Raw genomic sequence first — 16,358 nt, forward strand, 5'->3', positions numbered from 1 at the left:
CATGTTCTTCCCAGGCCGCCCATTCTTCTGCAATAAAACTTCATGTTTCCTCAACCCCTTGATCTGTGTTCTTGGGTATAACACACACACTAAGTTCTAGCATTTAAAAACGAGATCTACAAACCATTCAGCATGTCTTTCTTTGTCAGGTTGTTGATACAAATCGTCAGAATTCCTGACTCATCCTCCGATTTCTATTTATTATAAAGGACTATTTTGTTCACATCGCGCAGCAACCAGAAAGTCGCGAAGCTCAAGAACTTAGCGTAAATAATGATAAAAAATTCTAGGGGTTCAGCACCGATCAAAAAAAAAAAAGAACAAAAATTTATCTAGTAAATCGGGGTCCAAAACTGTACAACCTCTAACCGTCGGACTTGAGGCGAGTTGTTGTTACATTTGACCCTGCCTTATCTTTTAAAGATCATCTAGATAAATATTTGTCCAAAATCGCAGACCAACCCTATTTTCAGGGGCTTCATAGATGAGCTAATACCAATTCGTTGTTAGACCAAGTGTTTTATCATTATACCTGTGCATAACGATTGTACGAGTGCATAACACCCAGGTTTGTGGCCAGCCATCCAGTAAAAATCGTGATTTTTCAACAACTCCCTCATCTTGCAAAATATGTATAGGTGTTTTCATAGGCAATCTATTTGCCTTGGCTCTCTCAAGGGCAGTCATTCATGAAAACGTGGAACAAAATCTTCTCGGTTGCGTCGTTCATGACGCTCATCATAAAAGTTCAATGATATTTTCCTTATTTGGAAGATTAACCATTTGCCAAAGTGCTGGAGTGTGGCTCAGAGGCCCCCAATTCACTCAACTCTTGGAATATGGATGGCCATGTGGAATGTATTTTCTTAATTACATATGGGGCATAAGCATTAACACTCCAATTTTTAATTTACAACTTTTCACTTTAATTGATAATAATGATGAAATTATGTTTTTAATGTTCAATTCCAATTCTGTTTGAAATGCATGAAAATCAAGCACAGGGAAATTAGCCATGGTACTTGGCATTTCAGTTTAGCGCCGAATTAACAATAACAATCTTTATTGCGACTTAGGAGGTCAATTCTTGCTGTCTAGTTCATGCCTTGTGTAGCCAATGAATTAGTGCATGATTTGGTCGCGACCAAATTCAGTCATGATTCAAAAAACGCAAAATTGGGGTTGTGGACTAATTTGTGGGCTAATTCATATGTCAATTGAGTTAGACGAAATTCAAAGAACCTGCCTCTGTTTGGAAATTTTTAGTTCAACTGATCGCTTACTTTTTTGGATTGGAGCCATTTGTCAAACCAGGGTCTCTATATTGACCAACATCTGTCCTAGAGGACAACAGGCGGACGAAGTGTTGCCAAAATGAAAAGAAATGCTGGGATATTTTCATGTCAAGAGCACAGTTGTATTTGAATGAATCTTGTGACAAAATGTTGGTAAAAAACCATTGGTAGGATTTTCACTTGAACATGTTTCATGACCAACAGCCAATGAAGTTTTGCTGACACAAGAAATTTGCTACTAATTTCTTCAAACTTGCCAATTTAAAAGATTTGTCACAATGAAGGGCAATCACAATCAATCAAGGCGGGACAGAGGTATATAAGAGGGAAATACCTCTAAAGCAATACCAGTTCATTACCCTGCTTAGTTCCTGTGGCTACAAATTTCTTCTGTCAAGAAACTTACAAAAGTTTTTATACGTTAGTTGCCATCTCGGATGCAAAACAGCTGAAAAAGAAGCTGCCGTAGACATTGCCCAATTTTAAGTTTCTTCGTGCGTGATCAGTCTCATTTTGTCCCTACTTATGCAATACGTTAAAAATAAATGACTTCATAAAGAGAACCAAATGAAATAACCAAGAAGGACGAAATACATGAAGACCTCAGCTCAAATGGTCAATTGCTGATTTTTCTATATAAAAATCAATAAATCATCAGTAGGAGGAACATGCATTGTAAGTTTCAGAACAATTGAGGCTAGAATTGGTTCAAAAGTAATGGTCAATAAAAAATTGTTACAGTGGAACCAGCATATATCATCTACGCTCATAACGTCAATTCCCCTATATTGTTGTTTTCTCAAAGTCCCAATTCATTCTTTTTTTGCGGACTTCCATACCACATAATTAAACTTACTTAAATTTTATTTTAATATATTAAAACCCGTTAATATAGGGTTGATCGGTAAATTTCATCAAAAGCTCGTCCAAGTCTGACTTAAATCCTGATACTGGATCAATACCTACATACTCCCTTTGAACATTTGAGGTCAGCAAATTGAACAGTGAAGGAGCCCAAGAAAGAAGAGAGCTGAACTTCATTCATCAAATTGGGCTGGATTCTCATTCTTAAAGGTTTTTACATGAATTGATTCCATTTTTGGAATTTCAAACTTTCTAATGTGATTACACACTATTACTAAATAAGCTTGTTTATTGTGCTATTGAAAAAGATGATGTTGCCCAATGGTGCAGTTCTAGCCATGCTTTAATGGGAACTATCCTGCTCATTTTTATAAACTATCTTGGTCATTGACTCCACCAAATTTTAACCAGTTCTTTTATACTCTCCCGACAATAAACTATTAAATGAAAGTTTCAGTTAAACCAGAGTTACAACATGCCTTCAGAAGAATTCAAAGCAAGGAAGCCACTTTAAAACCCTAAGATGATCTTCAAAGATGCCGCTATTGACAACTTAGGAGCCTCCTACATCCCAAAAAATTAATGTTGCAATGTCATTGTGTAGATGAAGTTCACTGAAACGGAAGTGCACAAAAGAGAAATTCTGGATGCATTGTCAATCTTGCTTCAGATTCCCACACCATAGATTCGGGAGAGTTGCATTAAACACTCACGCGAAATTGAGAGGCGAAATCTTCGGCTCTCGAATGTGACAAAGGACTTCGTAACTGAGCTACTGACATCTGGTCCTAGTTCAGACGTAATTCTTGAAAAATACCATGCTGCCACCGACGAAATGCCAAACAGCAAAGCTGTTACAATATCCGACATCAGTGACATCATTAGAGGCAAAAGTATCAAAGGTATATTAGCTTGCTTTATAAAGGTTGCATAGGTTTAAATGTTTTGGCATTTGTTCATAGTTCTCGAACGGGAATGGAAGCCGAATTAAGTGAAGCCAAATGAAAAACAGCGCAGAAGTTATAAGAGTGAGGTAAAGATGGACTGTAATCAGCACAAAGTTGAAGGAGAAAAAAAATCGGATTCGGATTCAGTCGGATTGAATATTTCATTCGGATTCGGATTGGGGAATGAAAAGTCATATTGGGTTCGGATCCGATCTAAGTCCAAAATTGCAAGATAAACTAAATGACTAAATTTGTTTTTAGAATGGATTGTTCCACACCTCTCAAAATGTGAAGGAAATCAAAGAACATTAAAACCAATGAATGGGCCTACTATCTTAAAAGTTATCACAATTGTCTGGCAATCCCACACAAATAAAGAAACCAAAATTTCAGAAAATAAGAAAAGGATCAGAGTATTTGTTCTCTGTGTATCACCATGAGTCCATCAGCTGGCCTTTGGCACCAATACCTGGGGATCGGGAAGACTGATCCATCACAGGGGCGTATGTCTATATGTTAGAAATGACCTGCACATTAGTCTTTCAAAAATATCAAATGGAAAAGTTGACGTCGTAGTTTGCCATCTCCAAGGTCTTGATCTGTCCATTATGACAATATGTAGGCCCCCCTCTTGTTCAGTAAGCTCTCTTATGTCAGCTCTCTAATTCATATGCTCAAAGGTTTTCTTTGTAGGGGACTTTAATTTTCCGGCTAGCGTTGTAGAGTGGGAGGCTAGTCCCGATGGGTATATTCCCATACTAAATCGACATCTCAGTCGTTCGAAAAGCTGGAAGAATTTGCGATCTTGCGCATTTTTTCTCAGGATGTAGGTGTAGACACAAGAGCAAATAACGTTCTGGACTTGATCTTTTCCAATGACCCTGATCTGATCCAGTATGTCCATGTGACACCTAGTAATCTGTCAGATCATCATGTTGTTGGGATAGGGTCGACCATTACTCAAAAGCCGGCCTGCTCTAAAGTAAAACCGGCCAAAAAGGTCGGTTTGGCTAAGTTCAAATTCAAAGATGAACATTGGCCGTTGATTATAGAAGGGTTAGGGGAGCTTGATCTTATTTCAATGCTGAAAAAGGACTCGTCCATAGAAGTATCCTTAAACAAAATGATTTTAGTTTTTGAGGACGTCTGTTCCACTCTAGCAATCTCTGAATGTGTTTCATAGGGCGGGGCGCAGTCTAAAATTCCGAAGTATAGGAAGAATTAGTTCAAAAAGAGTTGCAAACTAGCAAAAAGGCTCCACATCAATTTGAATCCAGTAGTTGTGGCTAGCCTTAAAAAGAAGTTGAAGTTGATCCAAGGTAGAATTAAGGCCTCCATTGAGACAGATCAGTTGGAAAAGGAAAGTAGAGTAGTTCTGAAGGTGAGGTCGAATCCGCAGGCATTTTTCACTTATGCAAACTCTAAGAGAAAGATGAAACACCCTGTGGGGCCTTTTGAGGCCGATGGGGAAGCCATGTATAGTCTATGGCCAACATACTTCAGTTCTCTAGTGTGTTTTCAAGTTTCTTGAAATTGACAAGGCTTGTCAAGCTGAGGGTTTAGATGATCTTGCAGTCACAGATCAAGATGCTTTAGAGGCCATCAGGGACTTGAGACTCTCGAGCTCCCCTGGCCCTGATGGGGTGACATCTCAGTTTCTGATCAGATGCTCACAGGTTCTTGCTCCTGTTTTTCGTACTTGATGCGTTGCATCTTGGATCAGGGCAAGTTTCCATCTTCACTAAAGTTAGCTCATGTTGTTCCAATTTTTAAAGGGGGAGATAAGTCGCTCCCTAGTAATTACAGGCCAATTTCTCTCACTTCGAATATTGCGAAGGTGTTTGAGAAGATCATGAAGTTCAAACTTGTTGAATTTCTTGATATCCATGAAGTCCTTCCTTCTAGCCAGCATGGGTTCCAAGCACATTTTAGCACGGTTACCCAACTGATTGAACATATAGAGCAGGTTATTGAGGGACTAGAGAGCCATGAATCAGTTGATGTGATTTATCTCGACTTTGCCAAAGCCTTTGACAAGGTAGATCATGGACTTTTAGTTAACAGGCTCCATGAGATTGGGATCCAAGGCAAGGTTCTCAATTGATTAAGAAGTTTCGTTAATGGTACTTCATTTATTCATGGTAGGAAGTAATTGGTTATGGTTGAGGGATCCCTTAGTGACATACATGATGTCAAGTCGGGTATTCCTCAGGGCTCCAGTTTGGGTCCTCTCCTTTCCATCACTTTCATTGCTCCGCTTCCGAAGCTTTGTAGTAGTAATGTCAGTATTTCTTCCTGTGCTGATGATGTAAAATTGGCAGTTGGTAGGAATGGTCAGAATTCTGGTTGTCTGGTAGAGGTCCTCGTCCAAATCTACTCTTGGGTTGCTGTGAGTAACAAGGCACTGAACGGAATGAAATTCTGCTCAATGACCTATGGGTCGACGCCATTAGGCATACCACTTTAAAATGATGAAGGTAAAGGCATTCAGCAGGTCTCATCCATGAAGGATTTAAGTGCAGTCCTCCAAGAAAATGGAAAATTTGATGAGCATATCCATTTGAAAGTTGGTAAAGCTTTTCAAGCATGTGGTGGGATATATCGCACGTTTAAGTCCAGAGATAGTTCACTGTCCAGCCAGTCGGATCTGGGACCCATGTAAACTCATTATTTTGGAACGCGTAAACATCTTTGGACCTGTTCGACTTTTGGCAAACTTATTGATCTAATAGGAGCCCAAATAGCATGTTCAAGATGTGGCTTATCAATCGACTTGTACAGAGTTAGCATTGTGATGCTTTCCCTGGACTTCAACGTTCAACACACATGGGGCCACACTTTTGAAAAGGTCTACCTACCCTCCTTCTTCTTGATATGCAAATCGAACTTTCCATCATTTGACAGATCATTGGGTGTCCTAAAGTCAGGTGGCATGACATGTTTGGATTGGTTGTTTTACTTGAGGTCGAGTGAGCGCACACATTTTGGTTTCTTGCCATCATCTCCTGTGGCTGGCTTGCTATGAAGTGGTTGCTGGTTCGTCGCATTCCACCCACGTCTGCTTCATGATGCACTTGCCATTACCACCTCAGATACCCCTCGTTGAAAAATTACTCAAGATTTATTCCTCACCTCCTCAAAACAGGAGTGTCCTCCTCCATCCAATCGGCCAAGTGAGTGAGGAGGGAGTGAGGATAATAAGACCATTAGTTGGCAAACACGCCACATTTGATAGATTCCATTGCTTGAAGAGAGACTTCAGTTGGAATTCAATATCTGAAAGCTTCATCAAAATCTTCTCTATCCTTCACCACTCTTCTACATTTGATTTCGTCGTGCAACTATGGTAAGCGGATTTTTATTGAGAACGATGCACCAAGATGCGTCAATCTATCGACATGCAAACTTTTCAGTCGTATTTCAAATCATACAAAGGCAGGTATATGAATCGCTCTAAAAGGACTTATACATACATCTTACCTAATGTAACGAATTCAATTGGCATCCAAAATGTGTTGGTAAAGAGTGCAACAAGAGGTCAAATTTGAAATTGATTTGCACGTTGAGCAGGAATTTGAGAGGGTTTTCGTAACCGATTTTCTTCTTTCGACAATTCAGATCATCCACACTAAACGAAAACCAGTTACTCCCAATTACTCCTTTGAAACCCTCTTTCTTTGATACCTACTCAACAGGCAAATGGAAATCAAAGCCGCGCTCTACTTGTAACTAATAATGGTAGGGCCCGGAGGAAACGTGGAAATGATCAAATATGCAATAGGTTTGCACGGTTCAAATTTTCAGTCAATTACCGTTTTTTAACCCCGTTTTTTAAAAGAAGAGCTCCTACGTTTGGACTTGTGATTGTGGTTGAAGTTCTTGTTCTTACTAATCACAATTCTCGACTTTTTTTAAGATTGCCGCAAGCCTGGCATACAATGGGATTGTTGGTTTGTAATGTTCAAACAGCAGTCAGAGTGGCAATTGGCTTTCTGTTCAAAGTATTAAGCTTAATTTGTGAGAAATGTTACAGTATTTCGTATTTCTTGTAGCCAGCTAGATTTTTAAATTTCACCTTTTTATCCAAAGCCCCTTTGTGAAAAAGATATTGATTGGTGTCCTTTCCAGTCTGCGGTGTTGCTTAACTGGGCTCTTTGTTTTTTGAGCGCCTGCCATGCAAAACTGATACATAAATAGTAAATATGTTGTGGATGAATTCGATTGTGCTACCTTATGTAATAGATGAATGGATACACTGGAGTTGTCGTGAGGTGCAAAATTGTTTGAAAAGCTGGATTCTAAAACTAATAAAAACATATCATATTTTCAAAAAAAAATTGTTTCTCTACAATTGGCAAAAAAGAGGTATTCGTGTGAAATATGTTCAAAAAGAAATTGTTTTAAATATTTGCCATGAATCTCCACAATCATTGATTCACAAGTTATTCCTCTATCTGTCTTGAAATGACAATGTGATATTTTGTCAGAAAATAACAATAGCCTATTTCCATCACTTTTTCTGAATGTTTCAGTAAAGTTTTTTTTAAATCCTTGGAGAACCTTGATATTAAAAGCAACTGACCTACGTCCTAATTTGCTCAAGACCCATAGCTAACTTCGTCAAACTGTCCCATCCTAAAGAAGTTTTAATTGTAAATAGCAATTGACTTGAGCTGTATCAGTTGCAGAGAAACGATTGGCTGAACTTCACATTCCTGAAGCAAGAGAATAAAAGCTTCGTCATCCAATGAATTTGTTCATCAAATTCTTGACAAGTATTAATGCACTCAAAATCAATATTTCAATCAATAATTGGAGAAGTAAAGCTATGCCTAACTTCTTCAAGACCTTTGTTTGGATCAAATATGTGAGCTTATCAGGGGTTGTAAATAACTTAATCATCTTTACATATGCAACTAACAATTTTTTCTCATAAAGTCATTTTCAAACGTCCTTTCCACGTGCTTGTGCCTCAAAGTTCGTTCAAGGGAATGGGTTTCTTCAAGACATTAAAAATCACGAGAATCTGGCCGTGGTGGCCCTTTTTAAACAAACCATCGCAGAATAAAGTTGTAAATTGTTAAAAGTAGCTTGCTTAATCCTTAGGGGGCACCAGGGCAATGCGTTCAGAAATAAGAGCCAGCCTGAGCAACTCAGCATTTCTGTTCTCACTTTCTTCTCCAAGATCACTTGACATACGGGCTACCAAGTCTAACTCATTACATTAACCTAAGAAAAGAAGCTACTGTTTTTTTAAAAGGAACAATGATGATAATGATGAAACAAGTGAAAACATATGTTAGCTGAACTACGCTCATTTGATCCCAGTTTTGTCAGACATTATGTCATTTTGGTTCTTAAATGAGTCCCTTTGAAAGGAACCAGCCCGGCCTTTGAATGATAGTGGGCAATAGCTTTTGAAACGGATGTCCTTCAGTTAGAAGAGTCCATTAGGTTGAAACTGGTCCCAAAACAAACTTCACAGAGCAAAAACACCACCGTGTGGCTCCCTGCCAACTGAAGACGTACATATTGCAATGAATGAACAGATGTGGCGTGGGTAGGGAATAAAAGATCGGTACACCTGTTGTTTTTCTTTGTCTTTTTAGAATGCCACTCGTCTGAGGGAAAATGAGACTAATTCAGATTTTGACAGTCCTTGGTCGAACTGGACCATCGGTGGAAACAATTCGTACTTCCTTCCCCCTCTTTGGCACTTCCATCGTACTTTAGCCAGCAGACCTCGAATTTTTCCCTCTGGTATGCATGAATGTTCTATATTGCGGACATCCTTACAACTACTGGGAGTGTGAAGCCCAGTAGTTCTAGGTGAAAGGTTGATAATTTATTGAACTTTAAATTCATATAAATACTGATCCTTGAAGAGAATTGGCGTCGGTGGATTGATCTGTAACAGACGTACAAAGGGTAGACCATTCAACCATGTACGTATTTACACTCCTACACCTGATTTGTTGAAATGGATGTGAAGTGTAGAGTGTAATCAGAAGGGACGGGCAAAATGTGCAAACTAGCAAAGCCCTTTTTGAGACAAAAAATGTGCAAAATATAAGCCTAAAAGGTGCAGAAAAAGGGGGAAAAAGGCCAAAAAGTGTAACAAAAGGTGAAAATGAGATAAAAAAAAGAAGGAATAATCATTTCTATTTTTCAATATACTACGCATTTGAAAAGCGCCTTCTTTAAAAACCGAATTTAGCCTCAATTTTGAACCAAATTGACGAAAAATTCTTTGAATTAATAGAATTGGAATGCTTCCCTTTGCTTATTTTGCCCCTTTTCCCAACAGACGATCTGCAACATTGGTCTAGTTTCAACGTTGATCCATAGACCACTGAAAATTATGGACGTATCTTGATGACCAAGACTAGTTATCCGGGCTTGTCATGTTGCAGGTTTGCCCTGTCCATAGCTTTCTTGAAGCTCAAGAAAACGCAATTTTCAACATATGCTTGGCAGCCCTGACATCTTGACTAACAAATCGGACCAAAGTTTCTGTAGAGATCCTAAAGAGAATTGCGGCTAAATTGGCTTTTTGTTATGGCTAGTCTTGGTCGAGGTTCGTCCATAATTTTCAGTGGTTTCTGGTTGATCTAACCGAAGAAATGCTGAAATTTTTCTTCCTCAAAAAATGAAGATAGTTGTTAGCATGGAGTAGGTAAGGAAACCAGCCATGTTGCATTTTTTGGGCTGTTTTAGTATTTCAGCGCCCTCCTTAGCTTGTCTCTTTGGACATGAAACTGGCTTTTTTTCATATTGTGTGTTCCCTTGTTTCTCAACCAAAAAGTGAAGTACTATTGTTGGCCTGCACGATTTAATAATTGATTTCAATTGTTCCAAATTCAGCTTTTCATACCTACATCTTGGTGGCAGCCATTGATTTCAAACTTGAAACCACTTCTAAAGCCAAGAAACTTATGATCTCCACTTAAACAACAGCAATAAAGCGCAAAGTAAAAGTAAGAAGATGCAAACAAAGATGAAAAGTGCAAATGTGTAAAATTTTGGTTTTAAGTGACAATAATTCTTATTGCACAATTTGCCCTCCCTCCCTAGTAATCAGATGAGTTGGTTTTGAACATTTTACTTACCGAAGGAAGCCATCTTTAATCTTAACCCAGTAGCAGTATGAAATCTTGGCGAACAAAATCTTTCATTATTGGACACGCGTCCCCGTCCATCGGGTACATTCAAATTGACTTGCAAATCTGACGCACCAAGAATTCGGATTTGAAATTGCGTTTCGTTTGTCAGACCATGGGACAGGATATGTTTAAGCAAAAGCAGCCATTTTCTGACTATCCCTTGAATAACAGATTACTTAAGGTTATAGCTAGCTAGGCTTGTGCGCTTGCCACTTAGTGGCCCAATCGGATCATTTCCGTGTTCCAGAATTGAGCGCTGGACACGTCTTAGAAATAGATGGTGTGGACTTCAACGTCAGGGAAAATGCGTCGAAACACGCCACTTCCACCTACGAATTGGTTCAAACTCGACAAGCCAGTGTTCTTCGCCGTGGAGAGCCCTTCACAGTCAACCTGGTCTGCCAGAAACGGAATTACGATCCCAATCGGGATAGCATCAAATTCACATTTGAATTTGGTAGCCACCCAAGTACTCCTAAAGGAACCAAAGGGGTCTTTCAATTGGAACACGCCGACGACACAACTTCTGGAGGCGAGATGTCTGGTTGGCGAGCCAGATTCATTCGCAAATCCGGTCCAAACGTGGAGGTGAGGATTTTCACGCCCGCAGACTTGCCTGTGGGGCTTTGGCGGCTCTACATCGACACATGGTATGAGAACCGATGGAGCCAGAAACTCAGACACACTCACTCGGACCCCATCTACATGCTATTCAACCCCTTTCACGCCAGTACGCATAATACCTGATATGAACTTGACCAATCCACCCAAGGACTCTTTTTTTTTCTTTTTTTTTTTGATTGTCCTGCCTTCCAGACGACTCCGTGTATTTGCCAAAGGCGGCCGAGAGGGAAGAATTCGTCTTGAACGAAGTGGGCAAGATTTACGGTGGCAGCCATAACCGTGTCAAAGGCCGTCCGTGGATCTTTGGTCAATTTCGGGACTCGGTTTTGCCAGCGGTGTGCCACATCTTGGAAACGAAGGCCAAAATCAAGGATGCAGATCGAGCCGATCCCGTGCAAGTGACGCGAGCCATTTCTGCCGTAGTGAGTTTTTTCATTTTTCATTACGTACACCATAACTTATGAGAAAGGAATATGATTTTACCCCGAAACTCATTTTGCTTCGCTGTCATCCAGGTCAACGCTTTAGATGAAGATGGGCTATTAATGGGACGATGGGACGGGAACTATGGGGATGGAACCAAACCTTTCGAGTGGACGGGCAGTGTGGCCATCCTAGAAGAGTTCATGAGGACCCAGGCGTCCGTGAAATACGGCCAATGCTGGGTGTTTGCCGGCGTAGTCACAACAAGTAAGACGCTCCTCATTTATGACATCGAATACGGGCAATATATTGAGCAATCCTTTTCTGTTGCAACTCGATTCATAAATGAAAGGAAGGGGTTGGCGAACCCAATTTCAGTATTCTCAATTCCAAATAGAGATTCAGTGCGGTCGACGACCTCGCCGATTCAAGTTGGACACAAACCCATGGACTCGTCTCTTGTGAATGTAGAGCATGGAGCTACTGTTGAACGTGGCATCACAGGTCTTGCACTTCATGACGCGTTTGATGCCTTCGTGCACGGATTTGATATGGCGATTGAGGGTGAGATTACGCGAGAAGCGCTTCGGACACTGATCACAATGGAAGAATAGATTCGTGCCGCTATTATCTTGCGTCAGACCTTCGGCCCGCATGTGAGCTTTCTGGTGGTCCTCCATGACCTTTTTCAAATTAGTCCCATAGTCGCACTTTTCACAAATGTACTTTTCCACGCCCTCATGGGACATGAGATGGCACTGAAGCAAATATTGAGTGGAGTAGTTCTTGCCGCACTTGTCGCACTGGAACGATATGTTTTCGCGTTTCTTGGCTTGCGTCCGTTTTACGCAATGTCGGAAATGCTCATTGAAGTGGTCTGGATTGTCCTTGAGCGAGATCTCTTCGAAGCACTTGGGACAATGGACCACAGGATTGTCCCCGTGGAAGTGACGAATGTGAGCGGAAAAGTCTTTGGCATAATGGCACATCTCGTCACAGTCTTGGCACTCGAACACCCACCATGAGTGGGTGGTTTTCATGTGCGTGCCCCAATCCGAATCGTACTTGAACACCTTCTTGCAGTCCGGACAAATGTGTTGCTCTTTGGAGTACTTGATTTTCCCGTCCTCTTGCTCCGTGCGCACCAGGTCATCCACGGGCGGAGCCAAGAAGGGCGTGGGCTTGTCGTGCGCGTTGTAGTTGTGCATCACCAAGTGATAGTAGGTGAGCAGGTGCTCATCGCACGCCTCACAGAAGAAATCGCCCAATTCGTGATAGAAGGCCTTATGACGAAAGACCAAGACATGGCTGTTAAAATAGAGGCTACAAATGGAACATTTATGGCCACGGGCCATTTGCTCAATCTCTTCCGGGTTTTGGAGGTGATCCTGGAAACTGATCGGTGCGTCACGATGGGCGGACACAATGTGCTCTGCTAGCTCGGAAAAGCTGTAGTAGTAACTATCGCAATGCTTGCACGAGAGCCGTCGCTCGTCTCGCCTCAATCGGGCTCGATGATTTCGATATCCGTTACCACTGCTAAAGTACTTATGGCAGTGATTACACGTGCGGCCTTTACGAGGACGCCGCTGAACGGCATCTTCACGGTCCAAGGCAATATTATTCTCAGTGCGACCTGAAGAGTTGGGATCGATTTTGAATTTCTTCAGCCTCCGCCGTGGCCTGGGTTTACCAGCACCAGCAGGCAAATCGGCTTCTTCCTCCGCCTCCTCTTCTTCTTCTTCTTCTTCTTCTTCGGTTTCTTCGTGATGGTCTTCAGAAGAGTAAGTCAACTCCATGTCCAGGGCGTCCTCGTCGTCCGGCTCAGTCCAGTGGACCAAGCTCGGTTTGAGTCGGACTTTCCGCTGGGGCGATGCTCGGCGACCACTCACCCGGTCTGATCCGGAATGACCCGGTGGATTGGGTGGTTCAGGCTGATCCCCCACTAGACCATGGGCCTCTCGCTTGAAAGGCTGACCGGGGGGCCACGGCGTTGACAGGTAATCATTCACATTGAGAGCGGGTGGCTCGAGGCTTTCGACCTTGATGGCCCGTGCGCATTGAGCGCACAATAGGGGCGTGGCCGCCGGGGGCCCAGCGTCGGCTGGGTTCAGTTTGAAGACGACTTGACAATTGAGACTGGTTTTTCGGGGATAGGGATGCCAATGAGACTCTTGGAGTGACTGGGTTTCGTTCTTGACCTGGGCATCGAATCCGCGACAAATGGCCACATCCTGGAAGAGATCTTGGGCCAAAGCTCGAAGGGCGGCCGGGTCATGGGCGCTCACTTGGCCCTGGCCAATGGTCCGCCCAAAGACCTTGTGATAATATCGGCCCGTGGCCACTTCCAGGTACAGGCTTTGGCCGCAATGCGGTTCGTCTTCCGTGAAAAAGTCAAAGTGAGTCTTGTGCAGGATGGCCCAGTTCTCAATGGTCACGCCTACCAAGTGGATGTCGGCCAGGAAGGCATCCCAAGTGAGGCCCGCCCAACTGGCGGGGCCTACCGTGCCCATGGTGAGTGTTCAACTGAAATGAGGGAGGGCGGGGAGGGCGGGGAAGGCGAGGAAGACGCGTTAGGAGGAGTAGGCTGTGCCAGGCACGGTAATCACACCATGAATAACCAAGGCCATGAGTCAGCCACCCCCGGGTTACTGGTCAATGGTCGGTCAGCATGAGAGGGAAACCAATCAGGTGAGTGGTTTAGCCTCGTTGAGCCCGTCTTTGAACCATCCAATCATCCATCCATCCATGCGATGATGTTCCCTTGGTTCACGCCCAGTGCTATTTTCTGACCTGTGCTCGCTCGATCTTCGCTCTCCTGTCGATGCTCTTCTCAATAATGAGCGCTCGGGCTTGGTTTTCTGGCCCTAGACGTGAGACCTGTTCTCCGATCCGTTGGTGGAGCCCTTCTCCCTGGAAAACATGGCATATTGTATCGGTGTGTTTGTGTTGTTGTTGATAAGTCAAACGGACTTTCCAAGTCCGATGGTGGTACTTTAGTTGCGTGATTATCAATTTAGAGCATTGCGTTATGGAATCATGACTGCCAGCCATCCTTATCTTAACACCAAGATTCATCCAAAGACGATGATCACGGACTTCAGTGTCCTTGCCTTGCCTTTCAGGCGTCTCGTTTTGGATTAGAGAGGAATGGATAGAGCAGGGCTCTGGGTCTAGAAGAGTACAAAAGTGAGATCAGCGCATCATAGCAATTCAATTCTAATTCCTTTCCCAAAAAATTAGTTTACCTGGGCCCCAGATCCAAACCAAACGCATTTGTATAAAATTATCTGATTCTACGTGTCATATACGGCTTATGTTACCCTTCAGCCACCCTTTAATGTACTTCCAATGTTTCACATGCCAATTGCTGAGCCACTTTCTATATTTCTTTTTGAAAATACCTAGTTTGAGTCTGGTATTGCTGTGAAGCACAAGAATGTGTTTGGTTTGGATCTGGGATTCATGTAAACTCAACGTTTGGTGCTCTGACCTCACTGCTGCACTCTTTTAATACAGGACTCTAGGATTGATTGCAAAGAGCATGAAACTATGTAAGACCAGTTTTTAAATGAGTGAAACAGGCCAAGCTGGAATTTCTCTGAAATATTTGCAAAATGTGACAAGCACCGCCCACTAACTTTGTCAATTAACTTGAATGAAGTTTTACTCACTTCACAAACTTAGAATAGTCTTATAGCTTATCAAAAATCATTGACCATTGCTACATGAGGAAACATATCTATAGATTCTTGCCTTTTGGAAGGAGGTTAAAAAGGGCTTTTCCATAAGTCCACAGGGCTTTATTGAATCTTGTTGTGTAAACACACATGTATGAAAATATAACAAGTCATCGTGGCTGGTTTGGCGTGGTCTTGTTGTATTGAAAGTAACAAAAGTGGGGCCTCATGAAAATTGTCAGGGTGTGCATCAAAACCATCCATCCAACGTAATGCCACGTTTTTGTACTCATGCCACTAAAGTACCAAAATCGGACTCAGAAAGTCCGTTTGAGTTGATAAGGCAAATATTATGCTTGAGCATTTGGTTCAGCTGTGCACTCAGCTCAGTGTGGCCCAACATTGTTCAGTCAAGCCCACTAGAAAAGGGGCTGAATCGGCCTGTAATTCCCATTAAGAATTTTGTTCCGCTAGAATGACATTTCTCAACGGAACTACTCGTTTCTGAAAGAAACGCGTCGAAACCCGTATCTAAAGCCTGGTTATTGGATATACATCTTTTCAAGGTTATTAGTAGAAGATGATGAAGTGAGATAGGATGAGAAAAATTACAGGCCCCCACTAGACATCTTTTTTCGAAAATCTGCCAGCACCGGAAAACCGAAAAATTGTTCGATCTATTCCATCCTATTCAATGGGCTCAAGCACTCCTTAAGATCCATAATGAGTAAATGTCGCACTAAAGGTTGGGATTTAACATTAGTAAAAGGATTAAAACAAAGAAAGACAGAAATTTTAACATCAATGTATATACGGTTTTGCTATCCAAGACAAGCCCTTTGGGTATTTCAATGCCCAAGCTTAGTATGCTGGAAAAGAACTTCGAATATATATGCTTTCGAGTTGATGATATACTATATCATAGCTGATGAAGTCGCATTCAATAAGAAACATCAAATGATGAATTAAATTTGAAGAAGCAGGATAATAAACTGCAAAAATAAGTTCATAAGAAGATGATGAACCTTTTAACATCTAACCAAAATGATCAAGCCAGTGTGTTCTGCCTTGTGCCATCCAAAAAATACCGAATAGTTAGGGCTGGGAAGGAATTATGTGATTGTTCATTTTTATGAAAAATGAGGTTTGAGAGCATGTAAACAAAATGCAAAAAGTTTTTAGTCCTTCAGTTTTTACATACTGAGAAATTTCTCATTAATCTAACATGCAAGACCATAAATGGGCATTTGCTTAATTGTTTCAAGGGCTGTCTTCATAAAATCAGAAATAAGTTTTGTTCTTAAAAAATTCATATTCATTGGGATTTGCAAGGAGCTCTTACCTCCTTGTTGCATTTGTCCC

General features: G+C 41.7%; 2 protein-coding genes across 2 annotated transcripts in view; one reads left to right on the top strand and one right to left on the bottom strand.

Annotated features, from left to right (window-relative positions):
* The first annotated feature begins 6,175 nt into the window (after positions 1-6,175).
* LOC131887876 (hemocyte protein-glutamine gamma-glutamyltransferase-like) overlaps positions 6,176-16,358 on the top strand; it is a 20,315-nt gene continuing 10,132 nt past the window's right edge. The window contains exons 1-5 of the mRNA XM_059236597.1: positions 6,176-6,452; positions 8,716-8,866; positions 10,517-10,999; positions 11,086-11,315; positions 11,409-11,583. Of these exons, the coding sequence (XP_059092580.1) occupies positions 6,450-6,452; positions 8,716-8,866; positions 10,517-10,999; positions 11,086-11,315; positions 11,409-11,583 (1,042 nt within the window). The 5' untranslated portion in view covers positions 6,176-6,449. The remainder of the gene's footprint in view (positions 6,453-8,715; positions 8,867-10,516; positions 11,000-11,085; positions 11,316-11,408; positions 11,584-16,358) is intronic.
* LOC131887877 (zinc finger protein 93-like) lies at positions 10,519-14,703 on the bottom strand. The gene is made up of 2 exons (XM_059236598.1): positions 11,377-14,703; positions 10,519-11,307 (listed from the first exon to the last, which is right to left on the bottom strand). Exon 1 carries the CDS (start codon positions 13,827-13,829, stop codon positions 11,718-11,720), a length of 2,112 nt encoding a protein of 703 aa, XP_059092581.1. The 5' UTR covers positions 13,830-14,703; the 3' UTR covers positions 10,519-11,307; positions 11,377-11,717.

Source organism: Tigriopus californicus, chromosome 10 (assembly GCF_007210705.1).
Source record: "Tigriopus californicus strain San Diego chromosome 10, Tcal_SD_v2.1, whole genome shotgun sequence".
Classification (NCBI taxonomy): domain Eukaryota; kingdom Metazoa; phylum Arthropoda; class Copepoda; order Harpacticoida; family Harpacticidae; genus Tigriopus; species Tigriopus californicus.